The 19,906-nt window shown below is 33.2% G+C and overlaps 1 protein-coding gene and 1 long non-coding RNA gene across 2 annotated transcripts; one reads left to right on the forward strand and one right to left on the reverse strand.

Moving 5' to 3' along the window:
- Positions 1–981: 981 nt before the first annotated feature.
- Positions 982–1,557, reverse strand: LOC144850367 (uncharacterized). Its single transcript, XR_013614082.1, has 2 exons — positions 1,508–1,557; positions 982–1,284 (listed from the first exon to the last, which is right to left on the reverse strand). It is a non-coding gene; the product is annotated as an uncharacterized LOC144850367 (long non-coding RNA).
- A 643-nt stretch (positions 1,558–2,200) lies between these two features.
- On the forward strand, positions 2,201–19,883 carry LOC144849763 (uncharacterized). The gene is made up of 16 exons (XM_078706799.1): positions 2,201–2,257; positions 3,131–3,159; positions 4,585–4,705; positions 10,445–10,519; positions 11,000–11,088; positions 11,384–11,576; positions 11,744–11,976; positions 12,079–12,600; positions 14,641–14,796; positions 15,266–15,445; positions 15,878–16,450; positions 16,582–16,817; positions 17,253–17,500; positions 17,751–17,954; positions 18,190–18,368; positions 18,512–19,883. The coding sequence occupies exons 2-16, from the start codon at positions 3,145–3,147 to the stop codon at positions 18,581–18,583; spliced, it is 3,096 nt and encodes a 1,031-aa protein (XP_078562925.1). The 5' UTR covers positions 2,201–2,257; positions 3,131–3,144; the 3' UTR covers positions 18,584–19,883.
- Positions 19,884–19,906: the final 23 nt, after the last annotated feature.

Below are 19,906 nucleotides of genomic sequence, written 5' to 3' on the forward strand. Positions count from 1 at the left end.
GACATGTTACAAGAATATCTGATCCACTAAAAACACAGTGTGGTTTAAAGTCAGCAATAATCGTCACCATTGTGGAATATTGAAAGAATCTTATAGAAAAAAAAGAAAGCATTAATAAGTTGTTTTACTAATGAATACATGATGTTGAAAAAAAAAAATTTCCTCCCAGAAAAAAAACATATTGATCACAGGTACAGTATAGTAGGCCTACCGTATAGGCCTGCTACAGGCCTACAGTGGTACTTAAGGAAGCTTTAAGAAGGCTAAATTATATAAATAAAGGATGGTTTAAAATTAATGCATGGACTCCATGATTAGGCCTAAAGACCGATTCTTTAGTGGTCTTCAATCAGAAGTATATACATGTTTTGTACAGATACAGCCATGTACACTTACTTACCTTCTTAGTTCCCTTGAATCTGATGTGTGTTTCTATACCAGTATGCCTATCTTAGGTAATGATGATCAGGAAACAATTCCATTTATTTTTATTACTCGGGGTACCCGAGTCTAGGACTTACTCATTTTCTCCTCCATCTGGACACTATTGAGTAGAAAGTGCGATTTTTAAAGTACTACTCCTCCCTTATTAGTTGTAGTATTGAGCTGGGATTTGGCATGAATATACTGCAGGGACACGTCCTCAAATCTATAGAGCCGGATTTTTAAATTTCAAACCGGATGCAGCCATACGATGTCTCGAAGATGGTACCATATAGCCGTATTTGGTAGGTTATTGATGTGTATGTGACCTCACATCCCGTCTTATGACGTCATTACAGCTTCATTTGCTGTAGCCCGAGTATCGCACATCAACATGCTTTTTTGTTAATTAATTTGTTTAATTAAGAAGCCACAATGTGTGACACACGCCATAGCGTTACGTAGTTATATGCAGCTTCTTGGCGTAGTGGTTATCACGTTTGCTTAACACGCAGAAGGTACCTGGTTCGAGCCCGGGCGAAACCTTTTTTTTTAAACTTTATGGTGAAAAGTACTGTATACGCAATATGATAATTATACACAGTATATCTTATTTTTATTATTTTTTTAAATATTTATTTTGTGTAATCGGTAATTATCACTTTTACACATGTTTATTTTGCTTTGTGCTTATTACCATATTTATTTGTAAATTAAATGGATTAAAAAACTTTCTGTAACCCACATTTTTAGTGTAAGAGGTTTCGTAGTGTAGTGGTTGTCAAGTCTGCTTAACACGCAGAAGGTCCCGGTTCGAGCCCTGGCGAAACCTATTTTTCTTTAACTTTATGGTGAAATATACTGTATACGTAATATGATATAGAGTATATCTCGTTTTATTACTCGGGGTACCCGAGTCTAGGACTCTCTCATCTTTTCCTCTTCTTCTTCCATCTGGACACTATTGAGCAAAAAGTGCGATTTATAAAGTACTACTCCTCCCTTATTCGAAGATGGTACCATATAACCGTATTTGGTAGCGCGGTTATTGATGTGTATGTGACGTTACATCCGGTCTTATGACGTCATTACAGCTTCTTTCGCTGTACCCCGAGTATTGCACATTCGTGCTTGTTAAATCTGGTTTTTCCAATTGAGTATATATATATATATATATATCAAGGTCAGTGAAGATTTTCTTTTTTTTTCTTTTATTACTAAAATATATTCATTTCATAATGACATTTCATAATCTTGATATCTTAACATATTCATTAACATGTTCATTTCTTGTATTCATATCTTAACGTATTCTTTCTTAACACATTCTTAACATATTCATTTCTTAACATAGATTTGATTATGACCAATTGTCAAAAAGCAGTGGGACCACCTCTCTCCCCACCTAGTTACATATTATTATTATCTATTAATGCTACTAATTTGGTCGCGTAATTTAATTTTTTACTCGGAAACTGGTACGTGCTCACATTTGGCCCAATGATGTTTCTTGATGGGTAGACTAGACTTGCATCAGTATTGCTTTCATTTGTTAGCGCCATCTGTTGTCCATTCTAAGTAGGTGCGTCGTCAAAAGATAAGACCGTCTCGTTTGACGACGACGACGAGAGAGGGCGTTTACAATGATTTAATCGCCTTTGAATTTATCGCCGCGACAAAATATAAGTACGGTTCCGGTTGATTTCACAAACACAAACTGAGATCCATTCATAGGTGATAAGTTGCTTACAAGAAGATTGGAGAGAGTAAATGCTTTAGTAAGAGTTACTGAACTTTAATCATTACGTTGTTACAGTATAATTCTGAATATCTGGTAAGTTTGGCTATTATTTTACCATTTTTATGGTGTTCCTTTAGGATAACTTATTTGCCTCTTCTGCTCTTCCGAGCCACATAAAAATTCGATATAATAAACACCTGACGTAGTATTTACGTGTTACTTTTATGTTTAGTCTATATATTAGGCTTTGTCCATTTTGGTAGGGGCAAGAGGGAAACACAGACAATTGCAATTGGTTTAATCTAAAAAACTGCAGTTTTTTTTTGTCAGACAAAAGAGACCAAAAGTTTAAACAACAATATTTATTTTTACTTGATTGATGACTCATTCTGTGTGGTAACATGAGGAATGAAATTACATTTCCTCAATATCTGAATCAGGGTGGAATTTCGTAATATAGACATTTTATGTTGATAAATATTGAACATTGACTGACTATGCATTGGTTCAGAGGGTATTAAATACAGGTAAGACTACAACACAGATTTTATTAAAGATAAGCGGACAGGTATAGGCCCATTCCTTTGATGATGTGCTCATTAAAACCCTTAAAGGCGCCTTCCGGGGTTAAAATCTCTGATCTTGTACTGTACTGCTTTTGCAACACATTGATCAAATTAGAATAATTCATGCAGAATTAAATTACTTAACAATACCTTTTTTTTTAATAAGGTCAAAGATTAGACTATCTCTATGAATCAAATATTTGCCATTTGATGAGTATAGTCATCTGGGTTGCTCATTTTTTACATAATATTTTTTCCCCTTCTTACTTCAAATTTAGTAATATAGTACAGCCACAGAGGAACCTAATTCTCCATGATACAATTAACTACAATTCTTAATTACTGTAATCATTAATGTTATTTTTCCCTTCAATAATGTTTTATTCTTATATTTTTTCAGGTTAATTGATCGAAATGTCTGCCATCAAGGTAAGTTATTCCAAAACAAATTCCGTGTATAATCCCACATTTCGTTCACTAAAAGAAGGAAAATTTCCCATGAAGAATATGAATAAGAAGTCTGTACGCAATGCTCTGACCATTCATTCAAATCCCCAATATTAAAAAACACAATGTCCTTTTGTGCAATCTGATTTAGATTTTTGCTACAGAGTTGTTCGTAAACTCTAAGTGAATATATCCCTTCATCAGCTTTTTGTGAATTGTTTATTATAAGACTGTATTGACCATCTGTATCAACTCTAGAATATATTCTGGCATCATCTACAATCTCTTGTCCATCTTTAAGCCAGCTTACAACATGCTTGTCCTTTATTCCTTCCACACGACATGTTACAAGAACATCTGACCCACTAAAAACACAGTGTGGTTGAAAGTCAGCAATAATCGTCACCATTGTGGAATATTGTAAAGATTCTTATAGAAAAAAAGAAAGGACATTTTTAAAATAATTATAGAATTTCAAATGTCTGACAAAACTTATTCATAAGTTGTTTTACTAATGAATACATGATGTTGAAAAAAAATATTTCCTCCCAGAAAAAAAACAACATTATATTGATCTACATAGGCACAGTAGGCCTACCGTATAGGCCTGCTACAGGCCTACAGTGATACTTAAGGAAGCTTTAAAGCTTCAAAATGATAAAATTCCAAATATTTCAATTTAATCAGACAAAAATTCATTTAAATAATAAACTGGCAGAACTGTAACAATGACATAAAAAAATGTTACTCCCAAGAAAAATCATATTGATCTAAGGTACTAGTGTAGGCCTACTACACGTCAGGCCTACACTGTGTTATACATGAAGTAGGCTATTAACTAGAGTACCGGATTGAGTTGAAATAAAAGATGTGATTTTACAAGAATGGTTTAAATAAAAGACCGATTCTTTAGTCTTCGAGCAAAAGTATATACATGTTTTTATACAGATACAGCCATTTAAACTTACTTACCTTGTTACAGTAGTTAGTTCTTGGATCTGATGTGTGGGTTGAAACTTTCTATCTATAGGCCTATTAGGTAATGAAATCTGAATCACATGATTCAGGCATTAGGAAATTAACATTTTCCTATTACATTTAAATATGGTCACTGGTTTTTCCCAATTGTCAGACATTGAAAAGACATTACCTTTACTGTATATGTCTACATACTGTATGGGCAATGTTATATCAAGATTATATTGAAGTGGGGGTGGGGGGTAAACATTTGATTAGGATCAATTATAAGTTCAGATTGTCAAAAAGCAATGGGACCACCTCTATCCCCACCTCCACATTACCCACCACCAGCCCACACACAAGTATATGAATCCTTTTGAACTTGTTTTGTGGACATAAATGAGGTGAATAAAAAATGTATATATACTTGAATTATCCTACTTACAGAGCCCGAGAGGTGTCAATGGAGAACCAATATTTCACACCCCAAAAACATACACCCGTCAGGGTAGGCCCTCTCCAACGCCCTCCAAGACAGAGGTTATGATGGCCGAGTTGGGATTTTCTGGTAAGTCTTACTACATTCTATATTTTTTGATTAATTTATTTTTAAAAAGTAGACCATTAAAACTAAATATTTCAATAAAGATATATAATTAAATTCATCAGTAAATGCACAATGGTAAGATGACAAGGAGTCCTGTGTTAAATAAGTTGCAGTGAGTGTGCCGATAGAAGGGGCATTGTGTAGAGGCCCTTAGGTGGATAATAAGTGTATTGAATTAGGAATGTTGTAATCTTATTTGCATCAATACACCCAGTGTATTGAATACCTTATCACCCAGTTATAGGTTCAGTACCCAGGACATGCTTAGATCTCATTATACCAATATGGATAATTACCTACATCAACAAGTCTTCCTACTAACTAACGCTAATAATAATAATAATAGATAGATTTATATAGCGCAAATAAACGATGTCTCTATGAGCTCGACAAAAAAGAGAGAACAAAAAGACAAAAACACTAAGCTAGCACCCAAACCGTATACCTACTGTATATTTTCTTAAAGCCTTTACACCCAGTTAAGTTTAGAACTCAGAGGACGTACTTAATAGGATATCATTATGAAATATGCATATTGCCCACAACATAACAACCATTCACCAAGAATGAGCTGTCTTATTCATGCCAATCCTGTTTTCTTAAAGACTTATAACCTAGAAGTCCATGACTATGAGAATATGCTTAGAATATCATTATACACATATGCATATAATTGCCCACAACATAAGATTAAGAACCATTGACCAAAAATGTCTAATTCCTGCCAACCCTACCAGTGGTGTATCGCAAAAGGCCGAGGCCCCTGGTTTAGGAATCTATTGTGGCCCTATAAAGCTGGAGGCCCCGGGTGTTTTCAGCACTTTTTAACATATTTTAATGCCTGTTTTTTCCTCTGGGCGGCACTGCTCCGGGGCCCCATGAGTTTAGCCAGTAAGCGCTTATAGCTGTTACGCCACTGAACTCTAGTACCATGTTTTCTTTGATTTATTAAATGTGTCAGGCTTCTAAATGTTCACCATAGACCTACATTTAATTTCAAACTGCATCATCTACATTTCAACACATAAATCAACTTAATTGTCTCAAATCAATAGTGAACAATAATTTACGTTTAAGTCTATATTGTAAACGTCTACTGAACTTGAATACAACACCTGCTCCTAATCACCACGATACATCTTATTACCTCATGTTTCTTGTACGCACGCATTCAACATTGTGTCATAATATTAACTCGCGTTAATACAAATTTTATAAAATAATCCAAACTAATCTAATCACTCATAAAGCTACACTATCAAACTTTATGTGACAAATAAATGTGATGTGGTCATATATGGACATGGTGATGTCATATCACTACCATATTTGAGCATATCACTACCATATTTGGGTACATCACACTTTTTTTGTCAAACTAGTTTGATAGTGTAGACAGAGCTTTAGACTTAGTGTAGAAGTGACCATTACTCTCAAACAAGGAAAATAAAATTTGTTTTTTATTTTTGGACTAAAACTTTCCATTCTCAAGAACTAATGTTAAAATTTATAAATATTTTTGAAATTTGATTGATAATGTGTTTACTTTCAAGATACATGGCCTTATTGTAAAATGTTCTAAAAATGAGTCGAGTTTTCATTGTAATCTTACCATATTACAATACATAAACAATATTAAATGGAATTGTTTTGGACAATTCACATTGGCCTATTCTTTTTAAATTTATCAGAACTCATTTTGAAAGTTTGTTTTTAACAAAGGCAGTTCAGATTCCGAGTTAGTCATAAGTGGAGTAAACAAATATAAACAGATGTTATTGACTAAATTTTAAGCACAAGTTTGTATCTGCTGTCACTGTTTGTTATGTTGTCCGTTCTCAATTTAATTAAATCTACAATATTTGGACAATCATGCATAAACTGTTTTATATGTAACTCTATCTCGCCATTCTAAAGCTACTTTAGCATGCTTTACCATTTACTCATTTTCCACAATATTTTTCTCAGTGCGCCAGACTGCATCCAGGTGCGATGTGAAAAAAGCTTAAAGATGTATTTTCCCCCAAAAACATGAGAAAATGAATATTAATTAAATCAGACTTTGAATATGTTATTTTGTAGTTTTGATAAAGTTAATCACTTCCGTAGAAAAAAAATTGAAAAAAAAAATGTTTTCACTTATAAAATGACAAAATAAATGGTTAAATTCAACAAAAAACTCATTGGCTGGCAGCCAATTTGAGCATTTTTTGCTTTAAATTACATTTTTTTCAGGTAAATACATTTTTTTTTCGATCCAATTTTTGGTCAAAGTCGATAACTATTATGTTACATTAAAATGGCATATTCAACAACAATTTTGTTAAGAATTATTTTCCAGTTGGACAATACATCTTTAAGAGCAATCGGTTGTTTTTACATGCAAATACTGTAGCTGGGTGTTTGCTTACTAATCAGGTGTCGGATACTTAACCATGTTTAGATTGTCTTCGTTCACAAAGGATATAACTCTGATAGACCACAATTTAACTAGATAGAGAAAAAAGCATGTGAACATAGGCAGTGTTTCTGTACCACCATATTATGGTGTTTAGTCATAAAAATCTGCTACATTTTCTTAACAAAAAATCAATATACTGTAGTAACATTGTAAACGTTAAACAATAGAAAATCAATACTTTTTAATTAGAAGATATCTATCAATCGCTATTAGTACAATGATGACTAATTAAATTCTGATACCTGGATTTTTCATTGTAAAGATACTTAACAGCACTTAGTATTATACTGTATCAACTGCACACATGTTACAAATCAAATTAAATTATAAGCCCAAAACAGTGCTACCTTTTATGTTACCTATATGCTCAGCAGGAATACATTATGCGATTACATATGAATGAATGAGTTCAAAAGGTTAAAGGTAAATACAGATGTAATGAGGCAATTTCACTCTCTTTCCAAGATTTATAAAACTTTATGATGCCATTGTGGTATTTCATTGAACTGTAATGCTGTGACAAACCTGTTTCTATTTAACAAAAAAACAATTACCAAATATATTGTCTGAATCAAATTCTTCTTCCTATAAATATAAATGATTTTTATAATCAGGTCAGTTTTATTAAAATGGAGTTAGTGTACCAAAATGAAAACTTCATTGTATCAAATGACAATAACCATTGTATGTTATTTTCAGGCGATGACAATAGTATTGTCAATACAATTTTATACCAGTTTTCCCTAAAAGCAGACTTAAAAGATTTGAAAGGTTTAGGACAAAGTATGGCTATAATATCCTGTGGAACTGTATAATTATGGAATCACAACTATTTATTACTGCCAAACCTTTATTATTTGTTGATATTGATGCCATGGTAACCAGCTATATCAGATATTAGAACTGTGCAATAAATATTTGTTTAGTAAAGCCGATAAAAAAAACCACCAGAAAAGATTTATACCTAAAAAGGCAACACAACTGATTTCACTGAGTTTCCTCAATTGCGGTTTGCTTGACTGAGGTGTGTAATGTTCTTGGTGTTAATTAGTGATTACTGTATTGACCAAGTATAACCCCATGCTCAAGTATAACCCCCATGCTCAAGTATAACATCATACTCAAATCCTATGCTCAAGTATAACCCCATGTTCAAGTATAATCCCATGCTCAAGCAATAACCCCATGCTCAAGTATAATCCCATGCCCAAGTATAACCCCATGCTCAAGTATAACATCATACTCAAATCCTATGCTCAAGTATAACCCCATGCTCAAGTATAACCCCATGCTCAAGTATAACCCCATGCTCAAGTATAACCCCATGCTCAAGTAATAACCCCATGCTCAAGTATAATCCCATGCTCAAGTATAAGCCTATGCTCAAGTAATAACCCCATCCTCAAGTATAATCCATGTTAAAGTATAATCCCATGCTCAAGAATCCCATGTTCAAGTATAATCCCATGTTTTTAAGTATAATCCCATGTTTTTAAGTATAATCCCATGCTCGGATATAATCCCATGCTTGGATATAATCCCATGCTCAAGTATAATCCCACCTCCTAATTTAGGCCAAATCCATTGTAAATGCAATCCGAGAGTAATAATCCCATCCCCTAATTTTCATCAAATTTCATACAGTACCTCTAGCTATAGGACCGTCATAATAATGAATTATTGACAATGTTCTAATGAATGTAAAATGGTTATCATCACTTAGAATACTCATCTAATTCTCGATTCAACTTCCACTGCCAAAAAAAAAAATATTTCAAAAAAATCAAATTATTTTGGACTATTCCATGAAATCTGTGCCTCCATTCTCTCTTAATATAAATCTTGCATGCACCATTTGAATGAGTAGGCCTACCACTGGGCTAGGCCTACTTTTTTTTCTATAGGCCTACGTAGCTTATTTTTGTCCCGTCCATTTCAGAGTGCTATTTTAGGGTTGTAAGTTAAAACCTTTGATTGAAATTGAAAGTAGTGGGAAATGAAATGCCTATCTAGCATTGTAAAAGGAAGTAAAGAAGTAAAGTACACAAAAGGTTTTTGTAGCTAAAGTTTTGTTCCCGAGTTTTGCTATTTGTTTTCTACATTGTGCTATAAAGCACCTAGACTTTATAGCTTTAGGTTGCTTAGTAACAATTTGATTGTTGATTACATACAGCATGTGGTCTGATTGAAGCCATATTGAGGCCTTGACAAAGAATCAAAACAAATATATTAAAATGATACGTTCACAGATACAATATGGCTCCATACAATTGGGGAGAACTGTATGTTTAGTACAAATTACACAGTGTTATCATAAAATTGATACCTTTTATAGTACAGTATACTGTATAATATTCATTATGACACCATAAATGTGAGACATACAGCAGCTCCATATTAACACCAAATCTAAAAATCCAATATTCAGTGTAGTTTTATTAAACAACAGTTACAAAAACTTGGCGAGAATTTGAATTTCTTTATATAAATGATCAACCTTCAGCACAAACTTGAATGGGCTTATATTCAAATGGATGGGCTTAATGCAGAGGATCATGGAGCTATGCATAGAGCAAGTCCGTTTTGCCCATTTAATGTGTTAAGCTCTGTCTACGCTATCAAACTTTTATGTGACAAAAAAATGTGCCCATATATGGGCATGATGATGTCATATCACTTACCATATTTAGGCACATCACACTTTTTGTCAAACTAGTTTGATAGTGTAGACAGAGCTTTACTCTGTATGGTAATTATATGCAGACAGTCACATAAATTTTGGCATTACATTATTTATGTTGACATTAAGAAGAAATCTGTATAAATTTTGCCTACTTACACACTTTCTTCAAACATGAATGTTTTGTATTGCATGGCTAACAGATTACGTAGAACTTATATCTCCAGATGCTTTCTTTATCCTGAAAAAGTAATTCATTATCAAGGGGTCAATTAGGTGCGGGGCGTGGGATACATTCATAATCTTAAATAATTAATTCAGAACTAACTATAAAATTATTATTATTATTTTTTTTTATTATTCATCTTTTTTTTTAATGTAATATTGAATAATATCAATAACATTAAAATCTACTATTTTTTCAGTTGAAGATAATTATTAATTCAGAACTAACTATAAAATTAATAATTTTTTTAAAATTAATTTATTTATTTTGTTTTTGTTTATTTTTTAATGTAATATTGAACAATATCAAAAACATAAAATCTATTTTTTTCAGCTGCAGATACTACAAGCTACACAGAAAGTTTAGCCTCCGATACGGACACAGATTCTGAAGATGAATTGGTCAAAGGTCAAATATAAATTATTTGCAAATTAGTATAGTAATTGATTACAAAAAACATTAACAATGACAGGACAATATTTTATTATAAGTATCTGTAGTGTTTCCTTGATTCTGTGGTACCAAGCAAAGTCTTTGAATAATTAAAAATTGGAATCTATGCATTTGATGTTACAAAAAAGTGATAGAACCCTTATTGACCCATAGTAACAATCGTTTTAACAGTATTTTATAGAGCCTATGGCGTTTTTCCAATCTGCGTTTTTAATAGTTTTTTAACAGTAATTGTTAACAGTATTTTAACATATAAATAGTATTTTAACATTGCCTTTTGCAATTTGATTTATTTTTCTTTGTTGTTTTTATTGTCTTAATTATGCCAACCAAAAAAATTTCTTGAATCTAATCTTGATATTTCTTTCAATTCTTTGTTATTTAGGACTCGGTTTTAGTTAACCTTTGACATTTTGTTTTTTTCTTTTTCTGTAGACAATGCAACGCTAATTAAGTATGAAGCAATGAAGAAAGAAATAGATGAATTGAATCATCAAAGAGAAGACCTTTTGCTAAAAGTGAAGGTACGTAAACTTAAAGCTCAAATTAGTTTGACCCAAATGTGGTAGTGATATGCCCAAATATGGTAGTGATATACCCAAATATGGTAGTGATATGACATCATCATGTCCATATATGGGCACATCACATTATTTTGATAGTGTAGACAGAGCTTAACAACCAAGAAGTAAAATGAGCAATCAACAATAATAAAATAGCAGTTTTGTATCCTAAAAAAATTGATTTAATATTACGTTTTATACAGGATATCATATTAAGTAATAAATATAAATAAATAAGCATTTATTTCTTTTCTAGAATTTCAGAGAAAGTACGAACAAATATAAACAGCGTAGTGAGAAAGAACAAACTAGTAAATGGCAGCAGATAAAAATAATGCGCAAGACGCATGAAACGCACTTGGACGACAAGAGAGGCATCATTAAGAATTTACAGGACGTTATTGAAGAGCAGGAAACTAGAATATACGAACTTGAAGGAGAAGTTAAAGGTATGTATCACTACCAAATATAGTAGTAATATGCTCAAATATGGTAGTGATTTAGCTTAGAAAGCATGGCTTCGCTTCATTTAACTGTGGTAAGCAAGAGTATGGTAATTGCTGTTGAACATTTTGATAGTACCAAACCTAAAGCCTAATTTTAAATTGCATTTCAGGGACCAGAAGTCCTCAGCCTAAGTCAGAGAAAGTTTCTGTCTTAATCCAGCAGTTGACGGATGACTTGGACAAACAACACACAGAAAATGCAAAGATAAGGGGAAAGGTTTTCTCCTTGGAAAATGAAATTTCAAATTTACAGAGAGATCACGAGGAAGAACGACAAGAATTAGAGGAGGAGTTAAAGTCTGCAATGAAAGGAAATGCAAACATTTCAAACGGTCATTCGGAGGTAATTAATTCACATTTTGTTCAATTTAAAACAGATAAAAGCAAATCCTAAATCCTTCGTTTAGCATGAAATATAATTTGTTTATATTTTATACATTTACAGAGTGTACGTGGAATAACAGACAGCGAAAAAGAAGTCAAAAACTTAAAACAAATGAACTTAAAACTTCAGAAGGAGCTTGAAAGTGCCAAACAAGACCGAGAAGAGGTTCTCAAACTAACGGTGACCAACGCTCAGTTGCAGAAAGATCTAACAAAAGCCAGCAAAGAAAACAAACAAGTACAAAAACTTCAAAGTACTATTACAAAACTAGAAGACCAACTCATCAATAGTCAGAAAGAGCTTACAAAACAAGAAGAGCAACTCATCAACAGTCAGAAAGAGCTTAAAGAATCCAGAGATGACTCTGAAGAGATTAAACAACTGGCAGCAAAGAATGATGACCTCGTGGCGGAACTTACAAAAGCACAGAAAGAAGGAAAACATGCGCATAAATTAAAGAGTATGGTGGCGCAACTGGAAGATCAACTGAAAAGAATTCAGAAAGAGAAAGCAGAAAATGAAAAAGAGATTGATAGTTTGAAGAAACAATGTGGAGAAAAAGTAGCTGCCGACAAATATAAGGTAATTAAGTTGTTTTTATCTTGTTTATTATGTTTTCCAGGACTTCAGGAGGGCAGGGGCGCAACCAGTTAGGAGGGGGCAGGGACGGGGGTCCTGAACCCCTTAATTTTTTAGCAAAAAAAATTTGGACACATCGTCCTCTTCACAACGAATTGTCAAATTCGCTGCCAATGAATACAAGGTAATAGAGTTGTTTTTATCTTTTTTATTATGTTTTATTAGGACTTCAGGAGGGGCTCATAGGTGGACCCAGAAATGGCCCCTAAATTTTACAATGCAAAAGAAGGACACTAGGTTCAGCACTTAACTTTATCTTCTAGAATGATGATTTGTATTCAATAGGTAATAATGGCTATTTTAACATAGTGCAGCAATTGTGCTTAAAATGTTTTTATATACGTGACAAAGATAATTTTCGAGCCAGAGTACTTGACGAAATAAAATAATTCAATTGAATTGAATTTAAACATTTTTCGCCATCACTCCTGTATTGTTTAATTAGAAACAATAGATGACAAATATCACAAGTATGTTTTCTTGCTAGAGATGTACAGTAACAATACTACAGTCCCCACATTGTCTATAATGTATTATTAGTATCTAATTACCATAGGTAATTACATATCTCCTCGCACGATACGCCTCACTGCACAGCTGTGTGAACGCACGTTCTTTTAGCAGCCAAGATGATTTGGTAAAGTACAATTCTATTGATTAAACAACAACTGGTGTCGTCGTCCGCTATAACCTGCTGTCGTCTGCTTCTAAACAGGATCATATCGGATGTTAATATTTAGCCGTGTAGTGCTATATGATTTTACAGTCATATCTGTGTATAACATAGTTTGAATGTTTAAGCATGGTGTTTGGTCATAATTATTTGATTATTATTAATATTATGGAAACTGGAAAGGATGGCTTGTGTTATTAAGGATTATTACAATGGATTACATTGGCGTAAGTGTATGATTGGTGACTCATATTGCAGTTGTGTAGCTATGCCAGTTATAATATTTATTATTGTAGCAAATGCTATATAATAAATTAAGCATACATGTCAACTCAAGTTAGAGTAGCTGCTTAGATATCAACGTTGCATAGTTCTGATTTTTTTTAATCAAATTAATATAAATTTATTACCATAATGTACAAATTGTTCGCTTACAGTATGTGGAATGTTATCCTAATATGTAAAATGTTATTATCCTAATATTATGTACACAAGGCCGTTAAAACGAGAGGTTAAAAACAGACGAAGAAAAGATGCTATAAATATAATTATTAATATAAAATATAACGATCTTTGCTGGAGAATTGGGGTGGGTAGTGAAAATTAAAAATTTTCTCATCCGCCTCATGCTGGCTACGGCCATGTGAACAATGTTATATTATATTATAATCTGTGAGCAAAATTACCTACACCAACCAATACAGCTTTAACCATTCTCATAATGATTTAATTAAACATGTTTATATCCATAATATAAACATTCTCTACCTCTGTACACATAGAGAATTCATTCGCTGTGAGCGCATATACATAATATTAAGTGTAATTATATTAGTACAATATTGAATGCTTGGATATTGTGTTCTTGAGCCTATTCATATTAATCATTTCATATTCATAGTTTGTGTAATTATACATCCTAATTATTTATTTATTTTTTTTATAATATTTTTAGACTAAATTTGAGGGGAAAAATCTATTTAATTTAAATTTCTTTTTTTTTGCAAAATTACCACTTCGCTAATATTGTATTACTGTATATATTTAATTTATTCTTTTTATTTTCCATTTTTAAATTTTAAAATATCCTACACAGCCCAAGGCAATCAAAGCACAGCCTTTAAAGGGTTTTGGTAATGTGCCCAAATATGGTAGTGATATACCCAAATATGGTAGTGATATGACATCATCATGTCCATATATGGCAACATCACATTTGTTTGTCACAAAGTTTGATAGTGTAGACAGCTTTAGATATACACCTGAATATATTATTAATATTTACCTATATCACAATTTTCAAATTTCAGTTATTGGAGGAGGACAACGCTAAGCTGCGTGACCGTATCGTGAAGTTGGAAACGCACGAAGAGCACTTAAATGAAGCACGGGTAGAGATCAACACGCTGCAAGGAAAGCTACAGGAAGTGCAGAATGAACTCGAATACCTCAAGGAAAACCCAGAGGTTCATTTTATTTTTATTTCAAAATCAATTTTAGAAAAAAAGATGGAAATATTATCAATTTAATAAATATATAACGTCGAGAAACTCACCAGTTCTTTTCAGAACAAATTACATGGTGTACACCGCAAACTTTATATCAACATTATATATAATAAGTTAAAATATGTATACGTTAAGATATGAATGTGAAATGAATGTTAAGATAAAAATACGTTAAGATATGAATGTGAAATGAACGCTAAGATAGGAATATGTTAACATATGAATGTGAAATGAATATGTTAAGATATGAATAAAAAAAAACAAAAAAAAAACAAACATATATATAAATTACTTGAATACTATTCCAGTTGAAGAATATTTTAAAAATCATTTGGAATTTTTTCACTTTAGGCTGTAACAGTGTCAAACTCGTGATTTGTAAATTATTTTCTCCAACCCTAAGACTGTTTACTTCTTTATTCAACAGATTGTTGAGGTTACCAAGACGGTCACTGTGGAATCAGACGTAGCAAAGAAACAACTCACTGCTTCCCAGACCATGGTGATCAAGTTGAAAGGTCAATTGAACCAACTGAAGAACTTGTACGCTGACACAGAGAGTCAACTTAAACAGACAAGGAAAGAGAGTCAACTTCTTGAACAAAAGGTAACATCTAGACATTTTACAGAGAGCGAAAGCTTAGTTCACAACTACAAGACAAGACAACAACAACAAGTAATTTGTCCAATCACAAGCAATGGATTATCGGAACTGTCGCTTTGTATTGGTCAACTCACTTACAGTGGCGTAACGGCAATGAGCGCTCACTGGCTAAACCCAGGGGCCCCGGAGTTTATGGGGGCCCCTTAACAGTTCCCAGGCATTAAAATATGTTGAAAAATGCTAAAAACGCCCAAGGTCTCCAGCCACTTAAGGTTCCTAAACGAAGGGCCTCAGGTCTCTATATTACGCCACTGCTCACTTACATCCTTGCGTTGCATCCTAGTGGGAACCAAGCTTTAGAGTGAGGATAAAGCAAGAAGATAACAATTCAATTTACTGACTGATTTAACTAATCATGCTTGAATAATTTTACAGATTTCAGAACAGGAAAAGGAGATGGTTCAAATAAAACGTCAAACAGAAGAACAAATAGAAGAACTGATCCTTGGCAAAGAGGAAGCAGTTGCAGAAACCGAAGCTGAATCTGAAGAAAAGGTTCGGTTGATGCAGTCCAAATTTGACAACATGCACAAGAAGTTCCAAGACATTCGTCCAGGACTGCTGGATCTTGCCAAGGAGTACCAGCAGCTGAGACAGTTATGCAGCAAATTCCCGACAATGCTTGCCAACGCCATCCAGAAAACTAAAAACGAAATTGGTCAAGCCATTGCGGGGATTGATGACAACAACAAAGAGCTGGTGCGCAAATATAAAAAGGAGATGACATTGAGAAAGAAATACCATAATGAACTTGTCGATCTCAAAGGGAACATCCGAGTATTCTGTCGTGTCCGACCAATTATTAAAGAAGATGGCGGAGGTGCACATGCGAAAAATGTGGTGTCATATGATAGGGACGACGATGGCCTCATTTATGTGACCAACAAAGGACGGCAGACATCATATGATGTTGATAAAGTTTTCCAGGCTTCTTCCAATCAAGAGGAGGTTAGTGTATCACAAGTCTTGAAGTGCCCTTTTAAAACTAGAAACCATTAGAGAAAGCATTACTATTGGGACTAAATGAACATACCATTCCGATGGAGGAATTTTCACTTTCTTTATGCTTCCTTTTATAGGTGTTCAAAGAAGCCCAGGCGTTAATTATCAGCAGTATTGATGGTTACAACGTCTGCATCTTCGCTTACGGACAGACAGGTTCCGGGAAAACGTACACAATGGAAGGTCCACCCACAGATCCTGGACTCAATCAGAGGGCACTTCGTCAATTGTTCCTTGAGATTGAGGAAAGAGAAAAAGAATGGGAATATAATATATGCGTCAGTGTTATGGAAATTTATAACGAAACACTACGGTATGTCTACTTTCTTTTTTCTTCGTTTTTGTCTTTCCACTTGTCTAACTGGCAATCTGGTATAATTGATTTTTTGATTGGTCTAACTGGTTTTCAACTGGTATAACTGGCTGACAGTTAATGAAAATATGACTATTTTCTCTTTCTCCATTTTGCCATTCCATATTTCTAACTGGCAATCAACTGGTTTTTCAACTGGTCTAACTGGCTGACTTTTTAATGACAGTTTAGAAACAAGTCTCCCAGAGAAGCCAGATAAACACACAGCCGTTAAGGCTAGTGGCTAATAAAGTCGCCTCCCTCTTAAATAATCACAAAGACAAAAATATACAATTATACCAATATAAACTTTGGATTGATACAAATTTGTTAATGATTTTCTCAATTTGACTCGAACATGATGACGAACTCAGTTATTTTAACAATTCTCAATAGGGACCTTTTGGGTTCTGATCCAAGCATGAAGCTAGACATTAAAATGAACCCAGAGGGTGGTCTCCATGTACCAGGACTAACCAAGACGGAAGTCAAGTGTGTTGAAGACGTGAACGATGTTTTCAAGATAGGCAAGAGAAACAGAGCAACGGCGTGTACCGATATGAATGAACACAGTTCTCGGTCACACGCTTTGCTGTGCGTGTCTATATCAGGCAAAAATAAAACAACAGGTGTTAGGAGTAACGGTAAGTACAAAAGATAATTTAAGACCATAGGTGTGTTATTAAACTGTCCTCTTGGTTTAATTTATTAATAACAATTTTGCATGCCTGTAAAAACCAATGATACTAGAAGTGCATTCTTCAACAAATAAATAAATTAGTGTCTCCTTTATAGAAGCGACATATAACATTAATTATTTATTTTCTTCTTTGAATTCCGTCTTTTAATTTGATTCAGACTCACATTGAACGTCATTTTCTTTACTTACTGCAGGAAAGTTAAACCTTGTAGATTTAGCCGGGTCAGAACGTGTCGACAAATCAGGCTCAGGGACTGACACAACAAGACTCAAAGAAGCTCAGAATATTAACAAAAGCCTTTCATCATTGGGCGATGTAATACAAGCTCTGAGAAACAAACAAAATCACATACCTTACAGAAACTCAAAGCTGACGTATCTTTTACAAGACTCTCTAGGTACGTAAGATATGTTTTCATCTGACCATTGGTATTAGTGTATGTGCTGTTATATGCCGCCTTATCCTTCCTAATATTTTTCAGACAGGTACTCATTTACAGCTGAGTGGACTGGGGAGTCATCCCAAATTGAGAATTGAACATTGAGGGTCTTTCTGTATGATTGTGAAAATGTCCTCAACACTTGGCTAAAAGAACTCCGTTTTAACATAACACACCTTAATTTTGTTTACAGGTGGTGATAGCAAGACGTTAATGGTAGTGCAAGTATCTCCCGTACTTAAGAACGCCGGTGAGACGCAGTGCAGTCTCAGCTTTGCGCAACGTGTACGCTCAGTTGAGCTGGGCACTGCCACCAAGAAAACAGACAGTGCTGAAGTGACCATGCTGAGAGAAAAACTTGCTCAATACGAGGTAATATTTTCCTCAATATTTGTCTATGTCTATCCATTATATGTCACTAAATTACAATATCATATATAAAAATTGTTTAATTAATGCATAAATTATGTAAATCAAAAGGATAAGGCACATAATATTTTTTTTTATTATCATAGGATGTTCCAACGTATTCTTCACCGTCAAGATTAAAGACTCCAAACAAAGGACGCTCAACGCCAAAGAAATAAACCTGTTTATATATTTCTGTTTAAACAGGCAAAAGAGGTTTTTATGAAATCATATGTTGTTTGTTGGAAGATGATATTGTTAATTTCTTTGTGACATTTTTTCTCTTTTTGTTTTGTATGTTTTGTATATGGGATGTACTATCCGAAATAAAGGAAATTATTGAATATGTCAAAATACTATTAAAACAGTAGTAAAAATAGTGCATTATACAAAATTTGTAAAAAGGGGTGCTTTACTATTAAAACATAAATATAGTTTTTATGAAATAATACTGTAGTATAAATTATAATTTTTCAAGTACGAATCAGCATTGGGCAAATAGTAGGGGCGATAGTTGAGGTACCCTGACACGGGAGGTGGTGGAGGTACACCCTAGACATTCCCTTCAGGAGGAATCTTTTTATTTCATCAAATATCTGTATTCATTGTATCTGAATGAATAGTAATAATATTAGTAAATATAAAATGCGCAATTTAATTTTATATTGGTGCAATAATTAGGTACACTAGCTATTGGTAGAAACAAATGTAAATATCTATATATTGTATGATAACCAGGGAATTTAATCAAAATGCATTTTGTAAGATATTGATGAATATTTATGAAACACAGGTGAAGGAAATCTATGGAAATTAAATTACAGTAAAAGCCTTTATAAAGGGGACACCTCAGGACTCGACAAAGTGTCCCTTTAATATGGGTGACCCCTGAATAGGGGTGACCTTTCTCTTGCTCTTCGTTCCTTCCACAGGAAAGTGTCCCCTTAATAGGGGTGTCCCAAAGGAGGTGTTATATTGTAATAACAAATGATATATAATTTGTACACTTTTTTTCTTTTATTTGGTAAATGAATATTAATTATATTCAATTTTGGATAATACTTTGGATAAGAAAACAGCTAAAAGACAATTCATTAGATTTACTTAGATACATACTCATATTCATATCATATGTTTTGTTTCTAAAATTTAATGTATGTTGTTTAATACAATATATCCATGCTTTAGTATTATCTAGGTTTTACACGTTTTATTAAGGCATTGCAACTAAATCAAATAATGAATTCATTCCAAAATAAATTTAATTATTTAAATAATTTTAATTTACAATTTGATAAATTAATTTTCAATGTTACTACTTGCTTCATTGAGTTGATTTTCTATAATAGGCTGGACCTGTAGACATAGAAAATACAGCTCCAAAATGTTTTGTTTTATGCCAGATATAATAGGCAAATGTTAGTTTTGTTATATTCGTTACGTTTGTAAAATTAATTTAATAAAAATTAACTGAAAATCGTACAGTGTATATCTTCTTTACT

The sequence above is a fragment of the Antedon bifida genome, chromosome 8, assembly GCF_963402885.1.
Source record: "Antedon bifida chromosome 8, ecAntBifi1.1, whole genome shotgun sequence".
NCBI lineage: Eukaryota > Metazoa > Echinodermata > Crinoidea > Comatulida > Antedonidae > Antedon > Antedon bifida.